This window comes from Canis lupus, chromosome 13, assembly GCF_003254725.2.
Source record: "Canis lupus dingo isolate Sandy chromosome 13, ASM325472v2, whole genome shotgun sequence".
Classification (NCBI taxonomy): Eukaryota; Metazoa; Chordata; class Mammalia; order Carnivora; family Canidae; genus Canis; species Canis lupus.
The window spans coordinates 8,903,403-8,920,853 of NC_064255.1; the positions used below are offsets into that span (position 1 = coordinate 8,903,403).

General features: G+C 44.2%; 1 protein-coding gene across 3 annotated transcripts in view; it reads right to left on the bottom strand.

The window, feature by feature from the left end:
* Positions 1 to 17,194, bottom strand: part of RSPO2 (R-spondin 2) — a 154,283-nt gene extending 137,089 nt beyond the window's left edge. The window contains exons 1-2 of one of the 3 annotated variants that reach the window (XM_035714346.2): positions 16,858 to 17,194; positions 15,945 to 16,209 (exon numbers count right to left, since the gene is read on the bottom strand). In XM_035714346.2, the coding sequence (XP_035570239.1) occupies positions 15,945 to 16,038 (94 nt within the window). In that variant the 5' untranslated portion in view covers positions 16,039 to 16,209; positions 16,858 to 17,194. Of the gene's footprint in view, positions 1 to 15,944; positions 16,544 to 16,593; positions 16,721 to 16,857 lie in introns of those variants that run through there. The other 2 variants (XM_049093348.1, XM_035714348.2) reach the window with 2 other exon arrangements.
* Between the last annotated feature and the right edge of the window lie 257 nt (positions 17,195 to 17,451).

Sequence of the window (17,451 nt, forward strand, 5' to 3'; positions counted from 1 at the left end):
AGAGAGAGAGAGAGAGAGAGAGAAGGACGAGAGAGAGAGAGAGAGAAGGACCGAGAGAGAGAGAGAAGGACCGAGAGAGAGAGAGAGGCAGAGAGAGAGAGAAGGACCGAGAGAGAGAGAGAGAGAGAGAGAGAGAGAGAGAGAGAGAAGGACCGAGAGAGAGAGAGAGAGAGAAGGAAGAGAGAGAGAGAGAGAAGGACCAGAGAGAGAGAGAGAGAGAGAGAGAGAAGGACCGAGAGAGAGAGAGAGAGAGAGAGAGAGAGAGAGAGAGAGAGAGAGAGAGAGAGAGAGAGAGAGAGAGAGAGAGAGAGAGAGAGAGAGAGAGAGAGAGAGAGAGAGAGAGAGAGAGAGAGAAGGACCGAGAGAGAGAGAGAGAGAGAGAGAGAGAGAGAGAGAGAAGAGCAATACGTAACTGAAACGAAGCATAATGAAGCAAAGTTTAAATGGCTATAGGAAAGAGTCCGTAATTAGAGCCAGCTGCAACTCCTAAGTAGGAAGTAATTTTTTTTTTTTTTTAACAACTTAACCCACAGAAGACAGAAGCTCTAGACCCATTCTCGATACACCTGCAAAGTCAGGACTGCACAACTGCCAACAGGCTACCACCGATGGCTTTGGAGCACATGTTCTAAGTAGCTAGCTGCCATTCAGGTCAAGCTTTGGGGCAACTTTTAGCCTTCTCATGTGACGTCCTAGTATCCTACAACATCCAGTTGATCTCCTCAAATATTTTCCTTCCTCCCTTTCTAAGCCTTTAGAGTGTTTAAGTAGCACAAAGTACTGTTTTTCTACCCAATGAGCCTCAGATTACACGAGGCTGAAGCTACCGTATGTTCATTCAGGAGCTTCTCTGAAAGCTGTTAACAGAAAACATTATCAGAAGATGTCTAATAGAGTTCAGCTTTTCAGAAGGTTTGCATTTCATTCCTGTTAGCAGTAGCCAAGAGGATTGTTTTGAGGTCATTTGACCACTCATGTTTCAGTAGGCAGACACTACTGGAAGATTTCTCCTCCTCCATCTGACAGCAGGCAATGGCCTGACACAAGACATTTTACTTGTTCATAGTGAAGTTAACCCCGGGGTGAGCCAAACATGCACCAACTCCTTCCTCTGAACATTTGCAATTAAAGGGGAAGAATTAGACCTATTGCCTGCTTTTCCTGTAAGAACTGTGTTTCATAGTAACAAAGTATCTATGGTTGAAAAAGAACAGTTCTTTTAATAGAAATTTAGCTAATAGATGTCAAAGGAATGATAAAATTAGGGGAAAAAACTAATTTGTAACACCTAATAAAAGTGATGATTAAAAAAAACAATGGAAGGAACCATTAGGTGAAAGGTTAATGGGAACCTTTAAGTGGAGGGATCAGGCTGTTACCACATGAACCCAGGGATTCATCTTAGCATCACCAAGAATGGCACAACGGATGTCAAGAGCTTCCCGATGGGGTGTAGTAGGATTCACATGCACCACCTGTGAAGTGTTCTAGCCGAAAGAGTGGAATCTGAATCTAATTAAATCAAGGTGAGCTTCTAGTTTACAAAAATGTGAAAGATAAAGGAATAAGTCAAAGGACACCCCCCCAACCCCACATAAGAGAGCAAGTAGAAAAATCCAGAATGTTAGGTTATTCTGCAGAAAATAGATCTGATTCCCCCCACCCCAACTCCATTAAGTCAATGGCATGGGAAGGAAGCTCTAGAATCAAAGGAACTCAAGGAACCTACCAACCAAGTACAATGAGTGGGTTTTATGCGAATGCTGATCCATACATACCAGCTATACAAAGACATCTGAGGCAGCTGAAGTTTCACTGCATACTGATTAAGAGAGGTTACCAAGGAATAGCCAATTAACCAATGTTAACGACATTGTGGTTCAGTAAGAAAATATCCATATTTGTAAGACATGCATTCAGAAATATTTAAGGTAAAAATAATAATAGAGATTTGCTTTATAAACAAGTTTAAAAAACCCCTAAAGAATAAATGAAGTGTGGCAAAATCTCAGTGTTTGAATGACAGGTGTATGGACAGGTTTTATGTACCCTCTCTGCCTTTGTGTATGTTTGAAAATTTTCACATTTAAAATAGGAGAACAGGGCAACTGAGTGGCTCAGTTGGTTAAGTGTTTGCCTTTGGCTCAGGTCATGATCCCCCGGCTCTAGGATCAAGTCTGTCTGTCTGTCTCTCTCTTACCCACCCCTCCCCCAAATAAATAAATTTAAAAAAAAGTAAAATGTGAGAACATTTAAAATAATGTGCTACTAGCCCTTTATATATAGCAAAGGACTATGAATACAACAATATTAGATGCCACTCAAAAAGTGAAAGGGAACTAATTTAAAACACCTCTGACAGCAAATGCAATGTACTGTAGGACAATATGAAGATTGTAGTAATGTTCTATGACGGGTGCTTACAGCCCTTGGAGTTCAGTCAACTTCACTAGGAAATCAGTAAAACGGATTTTTCAACTTCAGCTGAACAATAAGCCACTTTGATTCATAGTTATTTGAAAAAGAAATAAACGCCACTCAGGTGATTCTTTGGATTCATGAAGTTTCATAGAACTCCAGAAGTGAGAAAGAATTTGAGGTTTCCTAGTCCAAACCCTATAAACCATGTCTAAAGCATCTTCTCCCCCAGGGAAGGAGAAGTCCACAAGTCCAGGGATACTGCTAACATCATCCTGCACATGCAGTACATAGTCTATTAGAGGCGGGACAGCCGCACACAATCATTCTACTTCTATTGCCATTAATACTAATTAAGGTATAATTAATACTTATTCCACAGGGTGTTGTGAAAATCAGGACATAAAGAACCTAAAGGCCTGGCACAGGTTTATGGATTAAATGTGTTCCCCCAAAAGAGATGAAGTCCTAATCGCCAATACCTAAGAATGTAGAATTATTTAGAAATAGTGCCTTTGCAACCGTAATCAAATTAACATGAGGTCTTTAGAGTGGGCTCAATCCAATATAACTGGCATTTTTGTAAGAAGGAACAGAGACCAACACAGAAGTGAGACAGCCATGCAAAAATGAAGCAGAGATTGGAGTTATGCAGCCACCAGCTAAAAAACATCTGGGGCTTCCAGAAGTCTCAAGGGCCCCCCCTCTGCAGTCTCAGATGGTGCATGGACCTGCTGACCCCTTAATGTTGGGCTCCTAGCTTCTCACAGAAATGTGAGGAAGTTAATTTTTGGTCTTTCAAGCCACCTAGTTTGTGGTACTCTTTTAGTTACAGCAGCCCTAGGAAATCAATACAGTATTATACTATGTGCTGCTGATGCACTTCTAAAAAGGACATCTAGGGGATCCCTGGGTGGCGCAGCGGTTTGGCGCCTGCCTTTGGCCCAGGGCGCGATCCTGGAGACCCGGGATCGAATCCCACATCGGGCTCCCGGTGCATGGAGCCTGCTTCTCCCTCTGCCTGTGTCTCTGCCTCTCTCTCTCTCTCTGTGACTATCATAAATAAATAAAAATTTAAAAAAAAATTAAAAAGGACCTCTAGGACAGAACACTGGTGTGGACTGGAGACCCTCCTCTGCCTCATTCTTCAATCTAGGTAAATATTCCTCTTAATGTAGCCAATTATTTTTTGCAACCGTATCACATCAAAACCTGAGGATAAGTCAAAAATCAATGATAACCCCTTGTCTCCAATATCCTAGTCCTCCATAGTTGCTTCTTTGATCTTAAGAGAAAAACTCTACATTTGTTTTCTGTTAAAATTTCATTCATAAATTCACTGTGTCATGCCCAGCCATCAGCATTCTTTAACCCATCAACTAACATTTAAATGTCCTGTCCAACTTCATGTCATGCAAAAGTATGGTTGGCAATACCAGCTGTCTTCAACTTAATCATTAGGAAAATACTGTTCCAAATGCCTGGGTGGCTCAGTCAATTAAGTGGCTGCCTTTGGCTCAGGTCATGATCCCATGGTCCTAGGATCAAGCCCTACCGCAGGCTCCCTGCTCATGCTCTATCACTATCTGTCTCTCCCACTCTCAAAATCTGAAGAAGAGGAGGGGTGGGGAGGCAAGGGAGGGAAGGGGAAGAATATATTGTTCCAAACAAGGAAAGAATCCTTTACCAGGTGTCCCTCAAAGTAGACAATCCATTACTTACCACTCTTTCAAATATAATTCAGTAACATTTGATCATATACCTGCATTTCCCTATCTTTCCCAAAAGGATTTAAAGCCTATTTTGCTTTCCTAAGTACAACCTATTATTAACAAGTTTTTGTCAAACACGTATCTTCTAGTAAACCTATTCAAGAAAGCAAAATATTTGTATGGCATAACCCAACCTGGCTACAGTTGCATTGAAATCTGGCTCTATTCTAATTAAGCATTCTAGAAATTGACATCATGGTCACGTAAAAATTGAGAAATAGGTCTTCTTTCCTTTTTTAGGAATTCAGATTAAACTTCAGTATCTATAATGTTTATTACAAACATTTAAAATTATGACTCAGAGGCATGAGATACAGAATCTAATTAAGTAATTTTTAGTATTCTTCTTAGAAAGATAAAAGTCTTATAACTTGAGTCAATAGTTGTCAACAAGAATTTCTATTTAAGTACCTAGTAGAAGCCAGATGCATTACAGATGTGCTCATCGTGGCTCTTACAGTTTGGTCTTTAGAGGTCCCTCTACACTCAGTATAGTCACTGGCTTTATAACACTTTTAATACCCTTGGTTATAAAAATTTTAAAACACCCTGTTGTGGGAAAAAGGCAATTTCCAGAGGTTGAATACCCAAAAAGGGTCTCCTCCATTAATGGATAGTGTCCTAAATACAGCTGGTAACTTCCTAGGAGCCTCCATTTTGTCCCTAATTCCAAAAGTTAGGATAAATCACATCCTTTTTTCCACATGACAGGCCACAAGTCTTGAGAAGGGAGTGATCTTGTCCCTGCTCTATCTTCCCCTCTCTAGGGCTCTCCCATCTCCTTAAAAAACTCTCAAAACTCAACAAAAAGAGGACTACTTGAAGCTTTCTAAAGCCTTTACAACAGTTAGTATTGAGTCACTTTCAAATCAAAAATCACTTTCAAATAGCAGTTGCAAAGGACTACTTTATTTCTGCTCAAGGGAACAGTTACATTGCACCAAATTCATAATTTTGGACAGTTTTCAAGGGACAATTTCCAAGCCCTAGGTCACTTTACAGAATAGTATTATTTAAAGGCAGGACAAAAAAAAAAAATCATTCAGTCAAGAATCACATTAGCCACTGCAGGATTTATGGACCAGCATAAGTTGTGGTCAATGGCTTCCCTAACTCCACAACAAACCAACCTCAACCCACTAATCATGCTCCTGGGAACCACAGCTGTCCATTATCAAACAACATTTAGGTTTTTAAATTACTTAGTTTCCTAACTTCAACCAAGTTCCTCTATTATACAAACCTGATGGAAGGACAGTGACACAACCGATCTTTCACTGGTAGAAGGAACACTATGGATAGAACGGCCTTAACTTCTTGCAAAACATAAACATATTCTAGATCCTTAAAAAAATTTTAAGCTTGTTTGCTCATTCTGTTCACCCAATCTACAGCTGCTCTCTGCCACTTCCTTTTATCTTCGATTTGCAGAGAACACTCAAGAGTTCCCCAAAATTCCCCTTTAAACCTGATCCTTAAGCACACAGAACACTTCCAAAAACAAAAAACCTCTAAAACATCAAGACTCAAGCATCAAAAATTAGAATTAATTTTAACAAAGTATTCTTCTACCTCTAAGAACAACCCAGAGAGCATGACAAGTCAAAGACCAGGATTATCTTAATTTTTAACTAGTGATGGTAAACTTGGAGCCCCAAGGGCAATTCTTCTCAATCCACTGGCTGCCAAGAGGTTTTCCATTCAGTGCAGTCTTCAAGCATCAATGATGGTAGTGAAAAACAAAATACCATAGTTACCCCAAAAGACTATGGTAGGGTCATAGTTACCCCAAAAGACTATGGTGGGGGAGGCGGGATGGGTAGAGGATTCACACCTGGTCATAGGGATATTAATTCCACCATGATTCAACTCAACTGAAAATTAGTGGGGGGGGGGGGGGGTGTTAAATATGCAAGGTCCTAATTATGCAAATCCCTCACCATTAAAAGCCAGCTTTTATCTATAAGGCAGCGGCATTAAAACACAGCAGGTAAGGTGAACAATAAGGAGCCAGAGACTTTTTAAATCCTCCATCAGACTTCATTACATGAGGAGGAAAGAACCTTAAAAAATTTTTTTGAATTTTCAAAATATAGGACACTTTCATTATTCTCAACAGGTAAAAATGTGAGAGATTAAAAGAAATGGACATTCTCCGTAAAGATTAAAGAATGTGGCAAACAATTAATTGGCAAGTATTAATTTGCAGTTGTTTTGGCCAACTCCAAATTTTACCAGCTGGTTCAGGTATGCACTTTATGGAAAACCTTCTTTATAAAGCTAATGTTTTCCAAAGTGACTTAGAAGCTGGAATCCACCTCTAAGTTGACAGGATCTTTATCTCACAGATCTTAAAACTTCGAGGTTGGTTAAGTTTGCCTTTTGGTGAGGCTTTGTCAAAAGGATTAGGGACCCAAATCAGAAATGCCCCCAGTAAGGCCGAAAGCTCTTTATTTGTTCCTTTTTTCTCCCTTTCTGTGTGGATATCAAGATGATCACAACATTAATCTTACTAGAGAAAGCACAGGCGTTTTCTCACCTGAACCAACGGGACAAAGCAAAGTAAGCACACATCCAACAGAACATCAGAGAACAAAGCAGCAGGAAAAGAATGTAAAGTGTGCCCTCTATCGGTCTGTGAGTTCTAATTGCCAAATTGGCAAGTTGTATCCAGCGATAGGGGAGACATGAAGGCCATCCTAGTAGAAAAATTATAAGATACGCTGACCCAGCAGCAAACACCTAGCAGAAGCCCCCTTGACCTGAAGAGTGTTCAGGCTGGTTCTGACCAATCTGTGAGCCTGTTGAGCAATATATAGGAGTCCTGTCAATGCTAGCATATGTCATCAGCTGAGAAATCACAACAGCAATTTCTAAAAACCCTATATTCTGTTTTATTAATGAGGTAAAATTAGACCATATGAGAAGAGGGTTTTAACAAAACCCCCTTATTCTGTATATTTGGTGCTTCTACAAACTTTTTAGAGGAGCGGAGAGAATTAAACATCCATTGTCTTTGAGTAATGGATCATTAGCCAAGTAATTATTTACAGAGATAAATCTTGAGATAGTGCTTCTGATGTTCCCTCATACTGTGTAATATGTACATGGCAAATAGCTGGAAACCTACTACCTGGAAAATAAGATTTTAAAAAACAAATGTGTTTATCAATTTGGAGCAGCCATTTGGCATCAGGCTAGTTAAGAAGGTCTACCTCTTATTACTTTAACCAATGCTCCTTAACCTATTGAAGGAAACAGATGAACTATGGCCATTTTGAGACTTCAGTGAGAGCTTTAGATCCTCTCTCTATACCCTAAAAAAAAAAAAAAAAAAAAAAAAAAGGTTTTGCTTTAGTTTCAGGGGGGCTCACAAAAACCTTGGTTCCCTCTCTGGACCCCAAATTAAGAAACCCTGCTCAAAAGAAATGTGCTAACTAAACTCTAAGTGCCCTTGATAGCCTTCAAGTGATGAGAACTCAAAGATCTTAAATGAATTTTAAGGGTTTTCCCCAAGCAACTAGGTAAGAAAGCAAACTACTTATAATTAGTTTCTCTACATTTTAACAGAAAAAGAATATTTAATAGCTTTTCTCTAATCTTGGTTATTCTAGTTATGATGGTATAACATCTACAGGAGTATACATAAAATTACACACACACACCCCTCTACACACAGGGTGACACACACATCTGCATAACCACACACCTACAGACACACATTTGTTTTGGCTACTGGTATTCCTAAAATTCATATACAAAAATCATCTTAAAACAATGGTCAAAAAATTTAGCAATACAAGTATGCAAAAAAATTTTCATAACCAGATCACACTTTCAGTCCTACACTTCAGGTACCCCCACCTATTCAGCCTTCAGTTATCAGTTAATTTATTAGCACAATTAGGAGTTGAAGTTCTGAGGCTCAGTAGAAGTCCGTGGTTCAAAGAACTTTGGAATGGTTTCAAAAGGGGATTTTTTTGAATGAACAGTTATGTTGGACACATAATGCATGCAGGAGAGGCAGGGAGTTCAGGAGGATTGCATTCTACTGGTTCTAGCTATTTTTCATTTAACTTAGTTATTGTTTTTTTGTTTTTCGTGCTTAAGATTTTTATCTATTCAATGGTGAGGGGAGCATAAGTGCGGAAGCAACAGAGGGGGAAGGAGAAGCAGACTCCTCACTGAGCAGGGAGTCTGACATAGGCTTCTATCCCAGGCCCCTGGGATCAAGACCCAAGCCAAAGGCAGACACTTAACTGACTGAGCTACCTAGGCGCCCCTAACCATTTGTTCTTAATATAACATTTCACCTTCCAATGCCTACAAACTGGTTGCACCTTCTCCAAATAATGAAAGGTCAATGCCCTCCCAAAAGGCACTATACAAAAAAAAGGGAAAAAACTAGGTCATCTATTGATACCTACAGACTTGTTCCTCTCACACACACCCACATTTCTCACAAATATGTCTGCACAGTTATGGGACACTAACATCACGAACACAAGAATGCAGATTGAAGGCTTTTCCTGCACAATATGGGTTATTAATATAATTGCCTTTTAGGAAGAGAAATACAACTTTTATTCCCCCTAAATGATTATTCACATGGGCCAAGTGTTTGGGGATGAAAAAATCCCTGGTTGACCCTTTCTCTAGAAGTGCTTTTAAGATATAGATTAACCCCACCCCAGAATTTCCCCTTCCCTGCCCCAAGCTCTCTCTGCCAGGTGGGGTGCTCTATCATTCAAATAAACTAGTATACAGATACACCAACAAACACTAGTGTGCTCTACGAAATTCTGAAGATTATCAGAAAAGACTTCAGAATGAAGGCTAGACTGGGGGAGGATTTATAGCTCAATGTTTTTGGTCTTTAAACTTTAAAGAATAGCAAATAATGAAATTATACCTACTATCTAATAATCCATACAAATGTCGACTATGCATAAAGAACTTAGAACTTTTGTTTTTTGAAACTTAAATCACCAAAATTATTTTAAGGGCAAACAAAATCTCATCATCAAGGCCTTTTTGTTTAGCCACAACTTGTAGAGAAGCACTCTGTTAGGCCTGCTTTGGGGATATAAAGATGAACTGCCGAAGCTCTGCCTCAGAGTTTGAAATATGATAAGGATAGGGCATTTGGCAAAATAACCAGAATAAAAGGGAAAATGAGAGCATGCTTTAAGAGTTGCACAGAAGGCTGAGAAAGTTATGAGGGAATAATTGATTCTGGCTTCAGGAAAAAAAAAAAAAAAAGGCAGAAAATTCCAGGGAGTGGGGGTGGCTTCCTAGAGGGGGTGACTTCAGCTGAACACCATCAGATGGCTCAACAACTTGAAAGACTCAAAACACATGGTGTGCCTGGAAGTGAAGTAATCCTGTAAAGCTTACGCGCGTAGCCCTTCCAGGGTGGTGGAAAATTGGAAATGAGCTGCCACTAGGTGGTGGGGAAAGCATTGAATGCAGCGCCAAAGAGGCTGGCACTTAGTCTGCAGTCAGTATGGAGACCCCGGGGGAGTTGGGATTTATGAACAGAAGTCCTATGATCAGATCCGTGGTAGAAAAGCATTCAACAGGGCAGCCTCAAGGGATGGAGTGAAGAAGAAATAGATGCTGGGAGAGGAGGAGTCCGTGAGGGTCTGAGCTAGGAAGTACCTTCTGGGATGGAAAGAATGAGGGGGAGATAAACATTTCCAAGGTAGATGTGCCAAGACATATCGAGCCAATGAAAGAGGCAATAAGGAGGACAAAGACGACAGGGAAGCTTCCCAGCTGGACTCCTACAAACCTCATAAACAGAAAAACAGCAGAGAAGACAATAGCAGTTTCAAGTTCACACATGCATGGAACGGAGTATCGGTATATGAGGGTGCTTGGCCTATCTCTCCATAGGGCAGTAGCTGGGAAGTCAGAAGGTAATAGAACCTTAAGCTGAAAAGAAAAAAAAAAAAAAAAAAGCTTTTAAGTTGGAGCTGGTGTTGAGGGACTCTACATGGAAGTAACAGTTGAAGATACAAGGAAGAAGCCCCCAAAGGAAAGAACAGAGGAAAAGAAACACTGGTCTATACCTACTCTGAATGAGAGGACCAAATAAGAGAAATGAGCAGAATAGGGGAGGCAGAAAAAGTATGAGGTCACTAGTCAAAGGAAGAGATTTTTCTTTGCAAAGGAGGGAGATCTCCAGAGGAAGGAGTCAGGGAGGACTGCAGCGAGGTTGGTAGCCTCGCAATGAGGTGAATAGAAGGAGAACACTTAGGAAAATCTTTTCAATAAAGTGGCAGATGCAAAAGCCCAGTTGTAACTGATTAAAGGGTGAATGGAACAGGATTATCTATCAATAGAAGGTAAAGGTACAAGTGAAGGAAAAGGGAAGAGATTGGAAAGCAATGGGAGGAAGAAGAAAATTAAGAATTTTAGGATTCACGGGGAGCAGCATCCTTTAAAAGAGGGTGACTGGGGCAGCCCGGGTGGCTCAGCGGTTTAGTGCTGCCTTCAGCCCAGGGCGTGATCCTGGAGACCTGGGATCGAGTCCCACATCGGGCTCCCTGCACAGAGCCTGCTTCTCCCTCTGCCTGTGTCTCTGCCTCTCTGTCTCTCTCACAAACAAATAAAATCTTTAAAAAAAAAAAAAAAAAGGTGACTGGCATGGAAAGGTCCTAGAGAAGAGAAGAACAGGTGGGGGCAGCCCTTGGGAGGAATAAAAGCATACTCTCCTTAATTATTCTCCCTCTCCCATCCGTTCCTGGTCCTGTCATCTAAGCTAAGACAAGAGAATAGGAAAGAGGACTGAAAATCCTTTTTAGTTCCAAGGATCTAATCCCCATAGTCCTACTATCTCCAACCCCTTTCTCCCCAAACGCACGAATACACATACACCTGTACACGTATATATCCCTTCCTGAAGGTATGCCGAATTATATGCATTATGTGTGCTCTTCAGCATTAACTAGAACCTTCCATATTTATTCCATATAAATTCCATATTCCAAATAAGATTCCATATTTATGGAATTAAATATAATTCCATATTTTAAATTATGAAAGTGTAGGAATATGGACATGCAACACTATACCTACAACCAATCCTTGATTGCTGCAGATGAGAAAAATGGGGGAAAATTGGGGGAGAAAAAAGGAAATTCAAAACTATTTTCATCCCAGGGTTTATCACCCCCTTTTAGCAAAGTAGTTATCAGGCGTTATATCAAATGATTGTCGGTCATTTATTTCCTGCACTTAGGAGGGGTAAGACTGCTTATTCCTCGGGGGCGAAAGGGGGGGGGGGGAGCTTAAAAGACAGTCAGTTGGAAGGAATGAAGTAAAAAGTATCCTGGGTAATCCATAAACTGGCCAGTTAGTCTTAATAAATCAAGAGGTGGTTTTGCATTAGGGAATTAGAAATGTCATTTCCAACTTGTGATTTCTGCAAAATTGGATGCTACCCAAGCTGGATTTATAAGCAGATAAAGCCAGAATTAAATGGAGGCCTGGGGGAACATCACCTATTCTGAATCACTTCCAAATTTCAGTAGAATAAAAGGTTGGTTGAGACGCAGCAGTTTTTCAACCTCTGTGCACTGGTAAAATACTAGACAGAAAAACTCAGAGTTCTACTAGAAGAACAAAACAGCCCATTAACGGAAGAGAATATTTATATGCAAAGTTAAACATCACAGGAGATTTTCTGAAATACTCGAACTTTAAAAAAAAGGTAACACACAAGATGTATTTTAAAGCTTTCTCACGTAAGTGTAGGTAAATATATTCCATGTGTCATCTGTATTTCCGAAAGAAGACCAATGAGAAATAAGCGATCATTAACAGTACTTGTAAAGGCACATATCTCCAAATCTCTCCATTAAATTTTTATTTAGCCCTATAGCATTAAAGAGAAAATATTTAGGTTTTTCACCAACCTCAGTTACCAGAAACATACCACACTGTTTGTGATCAACACTTCAGTTTCACAGAAGAAGCCAAATCTAATCTTAGGGAAAATGAGAGGTTATGGAAGGAGAAGCTGAGGCTTTGCTATGGAAAAGACAAGGCAGGAAACATTTGTCATATTATGCCCCCTCCCATCCAACCACTAGAAACACCAATTACATATCTGGGCCTTACTATTTTTTTAAGCAGTGTTATCATAGATGTTTTCATAGATCACAGTTAAAATGTAATTGGGCATATAAACAGAATGAAGGAGATAGAAAAGTTAGTCCCTTCATACTAAACTCAAGAAATCCCACAAAACATGATAAAGTTAGGATTGGTCTCCCCCTCTCAGTCCTTCAGCCTGAAATGTGTCTTACAACCATTCCAAAAAAATGAAACAAGTCTACCTAGTTTACCATACAAATAAATCCTAAGTGGTTCCAAGACAGGTACAGGCAGCCAGGGTTAACAGTAGCTAATAATGACCATGCTTTTGAATGAGAGGGTGGATGAGAGGGCCACCGAGTTCCAACTGTCACTGTTTAGACAAAATGTGAGTTGTCAAACAGTTTTTCAAAAAGTTGGCATGTGCCTTTTCTCTACAGGATTTTCCTTAGTGTTTGTGCCTAAGAAAAATTAATGAGGCATAGGCCCTATTAATGGTTATCAAATATATTTTTATTTTAGGATTTTGTTTTCTAATAAAGGGGAAGAAAGAGTGTAGACAGAGTTGTTTATGATGATCTCCCCAATACTAGGTGTGGCCAAAAGTAGGGAAGGCTGATGTTCTCTCAACCTTCTGGTTATATTTTGAAATACAACATACAGTTAAAGGATACATTTGCTCTCTATTCCAAACTGGATGCAATTGATTTTAACTGACTAAATTATCTAATCTCTGCCAAGAATTTTATTTCATTAAGAAAATGATATTATAGAGCATCTGAGATCATAGAGCAGACTAAACATAAAGCCAAAGGAGTTCTGAGAATGCTCCACAGTGAAGGTTTGATTATTTGCAGATGGAATATAGAAGGGAAAAAAAAAAATCAGCTTGCAGGCATCAGCCTAACCAATCCGGGTATCACTGCTGCCTCCACAGTAGCACAAAGCCAAGAAAATAACTGATCTTCTAAGCCACAACACTTTTTTTTTTTTTTAAGGTACTAATCACTTTTCTCCCTAGAAAGTAATATTTAACTGCCACTATCCAAAACAAAAGGAAAAGGGGAAATGTTGGTACCACAATAGGCTCTAGCATGTCAACTGTCACTGCTGACATGATTTGGCTAGTGGTCAAGCATTCACCAAGGAACTAATTTAAATCAATCTCCTTTGGGAAAGGCAATTGTTTGGTATGCGCAACAATTGGTGTAGAATCAATCAGTGGACATGAGATCAATTAAAACCAGCTTAAGTTTGTGAAGAGGGACAATTCACACAACCTGAGTTAGATCTCTATTCATTTCAATACTAGCACAATGCAATCCTTAAGCTTCCTTGCAAAGCAGAAAAGCTACTATCACCCTACGCTGTCTAGCCAGGCCTTCAAGTAGTTCCACTTTTAATTAAAAACACAGTATATCCTTTGTTGGCACAGATAGTGTGGTCACTTTTAAAAACCGTAGTTATTTTAGCCAGAAACTTGGAACTTGGGAAGGGACGTCTGTTAAGAAAAGGGGGAAAATGCAAACTTTGATTAGAATTTGGTGGTGGTTGTTTTCAAACACAACCTTACCAATTTACACATAGTTGAAAGTGGTGGAATTCTATTAAATCGAAATCCGAAAGGTTGGTTTGGCAAAAGGGACTATTGCACACTTTAGAATTGGGTTTCTCAGTGTCAGCACTTGAGGATATGGAGGGTAATTGCTAGGAGATTTTGCCAAAGCAGCTTTGAAATGAATAGGTTTTGTGTCCGATACCTAAGGCGGCCCAGGGCCAACCTGAGAGATGGCCCTGCCGGGAAGAGCGTGCAGTACCGCTTCTGGCCGCAGGAGTGCTGCAGCGCCCCCCATCAAGCGGCACCGCGGGGTCAAGTTCTACCCAAACGCTTAGGTTAGATTCCGCCACGCCCGGCCACGAGGGGACCGGCAGCGGGGAGCAGGAAGACCTCACGAAATGGCTCGGTCCTCTCATAAACAACCACCTGGCAAAGCGTCGTAGGAATTTCTATCTTTGCACAAACTCTAAGCATCTCCGTTTTTTTTTTCCCCCAACCAAGAAGCACCTTGTGCTGTCAAGAGGAGATAAATCTTCTCCAAACACTTTTGACCACTGTGTAACCAAAAATTGCCAGATCTGAGTGTAATACCTCAAAAGAAATTACCAAGTGGAGAAAGGAGCAGGTGGGGAGGAGGCCTGGAGGAGGAGATGGAGAAGGACGTTTTCAAGACTCCGATCGATATTTAACTTTCACGGCCTCTGGGAAGAAATTCCTCCCTAGCATTTTTATGCGAAACGATTTCTGAAAATACGCACTTCCCAAATGTCAGACATGAGAAAAAAAGAGAAAGGGGGTAGACTTTTTAAACCTCTGTAGCGTCGATGGGAGAGCAGAGGTTACTGAAGTCGCACACCACCGGGTACCCCGAGCTCCGCCGCCAATCGCCAGCCCCGCGGGTAGGTGACAACAGCTTAACGAGGTCCTAAAAAGCTATGAAAAGTTAGGGAGAGAAGAGCGATCCCCGAAATCCGGGTGCCGGGCCGGGATTCCGTAAGACGAGTTCTAAACATATCATAGGTCGAGTGAAACTTTTATGTCCCAGAGGAAAGAAAGGAAAAAAAAGTCAGAATCTGTTCACTTCAAGACAAATTCTAACCGTGCGCAAGTCCAAATTGCTAGAGGAAGACAGTTCCCAGGGGCTGCTGGGCACCTTCCCTGCGCGGCGATGCGCGGACTGCGTGTGTTGGAGCTGGGTTTAAATTCCCCAGAAGACCCTTCCTTCCCCTAAAATGCAGCTGGATTAGCTGCAGCCACAGCAGGACTCAGAAATAGGCGCACAGTAAATCTGCCTGAAAGCTCCTTCTCTGAAATCTTTCTGGAGGCTTCCACTTGCCTTCCCCGCAGCGCACACAAGTGATGGAGATTGAGGGAGCGGTTAAAAAGCCAGAAGTGAACTTCACTGGGAACAGAAAGCGTATGGAGAGAGCAAAGTCAGGCCGGTCCCCGAAACATCACTCTGCACGCCAGCGCTCCCCAGAAAACCTGCGTACAAGTTGCTGATCAGTGCAAAAAAGTTCAATAAGTCATCCCACGCAGTCTTAGGTTCCAGAGACATTACTTTTGCCCCTTCCCTATAAATGCAGGTCCTCCACCTTGACTTGGTACCCCTCCCCAGCTCTCACTCGCTCTCCCCCAGTCCCCCCCCCACACCCACACCCACAGTGCTAGGCCGTGTTCAAAGCGATCCGGGGCGCACGTGAGTGGGAAAGGTAGAGATGCGCTACAGGGAAGACGGTTAAGAGGACTGGAAAGACAAAGAAGAACTAGAAGAACTAGAAACGGATGCCGGATAAGAAATGGGAGCGAGAGACAGGGGTTCAGGAGTAGAAGCGCGGCAGCGAACGGGGGGGGGGGGGGGTACGGCCCGCACCACTCGGCCCGGAGCGCCCGCGGGGCTCCCCCGGCTCCCCGCACGTCTCGCGCCGGCTCGCAGCGCCTTCCGAGCCCAGAAAAGACCGTGTTCTGCCGAGCTCAGGGCCCAGGGGTGCAGAGCGGCGGCGCGCGGGAGCGGGCAGGAGGGCACCGAGCGCCCTGCGGGGCCTCGGGAGCCCCGGCGCGGCCCCACGCACCTCGCGCGGAGGAGGACTCACCTCGCTTGCTGCGTCTCCATCGGTTGCCTTGGCAGTGGCTGTAATCCATACAGTTCAGGATGATGAGGGCAAAGGAGAAGAGGCGAAACTGCATCTGGGCGGCCGGGCGGGGGAGAGGCGCCTCTCAAAGCCGGGGAACTGGAGAGCTCATCCGAGGAGCCGGCGCCCACCGCGCGGCCAGGGACGACGCAGAGGGCGAGGGGCCACTAGCCCGGGGGGCCGCGGTGGTCAGTTCGGCGCGGTCAGCATCGCTCACCCCGTGAACCTGGGAGACGAGGAGGAGAAACAGCGTGGAGGGAGCCCCGGGGAGGCAGCTGCCTCTACGCGCGTCCCGACTTAAGAAGGGGAGGGAGGGGCGCGAACCCACCGGCGGGCACGAGCCGCGGGGCGGTCTAACCCGAGCGCACAGCTGCCGGCGACGAGGAGGGGAAGGTGCTTTACAATCAATGAATTGGCAACCTCTGCGCAGCTACCGGCTCCCACCCGGGGAAGCAGGCGCGTTGCGCGGCCGGTCCAGGGAAAGGAAAGCGCTCCAAAGGCGTCAAGGGCGCAGGGTTCAAGGAGCCCCCCGAGGTCCAAGGTCCCACGGCGGGTAGCCGAGCGCCGCGGCCGCGGTGGCCGGGCGCGGGTCGCCTACCGTGGCACTTACGGCTCGGGCGGTGCGGCGTGCCTAGGCGCGGCGCTCCATCCCGGGCCGGGGCAGCAGGTCGCCCCGCTAGCACGTGGGCCGGGGAAAAGTTTGCCGAGCGGCCCCGGGAGCGCCCGCAGCCCCCGCGGGTAGGCAGCGCGCCCCCGGCGCCCGGGGCCGGCGGGGCCCGAGCAGGAGCTGCGGGCGGGCGCGTCGGCAGCCTCGGGGATGCTGCGTCCCCGCCGGGGAGTGCGGTCCTCGGGCGACCCGCGCGACCGCACTCACTCTCGAGGTCCCTATGCCACTGTGCGGCCTCCCGGCTCCCACTCCGCAGCCACCCGCAGCGAGGATCTCCCCCTGTCCAAGCTGTGCGAGACGGAGCGGTCCCGCGAAGCCGCAGGGATGTGGCGAGCGCACTTTCCGACGGAGATGCAGCGCGGCGGAGGCTCGGGATGCTTCTATAAGTAGGTGGTGCTGTGGTCCAAGGCATCTGAGTCGGGCTGCCTCGGAGTTCCTGGGTCCTAAAGCCAGAAACTCTCGGGTTTCCCTGAGGTCCTAAAGAGCGCTGACAGCTTCCAGCGAGCCCAACCCCAGCAAGTCCCCTCCGGGCTTTCCTGGAGTGCGCGGCCGAACCCGAGAGTGGCGGAGCCGGGGGCGCCCCGGGTCTGCGCTGGGCGGGGGAGCCCGGCTGACTTCACCCCCCGCCCCCCCCCCCCCGCGTCTATTTCGGGCGCTCGGGGAACCGGTTGCAACCCCGGCCCTGACCTTCCCGCGGGAGGATCTGACTGGTGGCCTCTCCTAGACCATCCTTCCCGGGCTCCCCGCCGGGGATCGCTGCTTCAGACGGGCGGAGTTTGAACTTGAGCCGCAGCCCGAAAG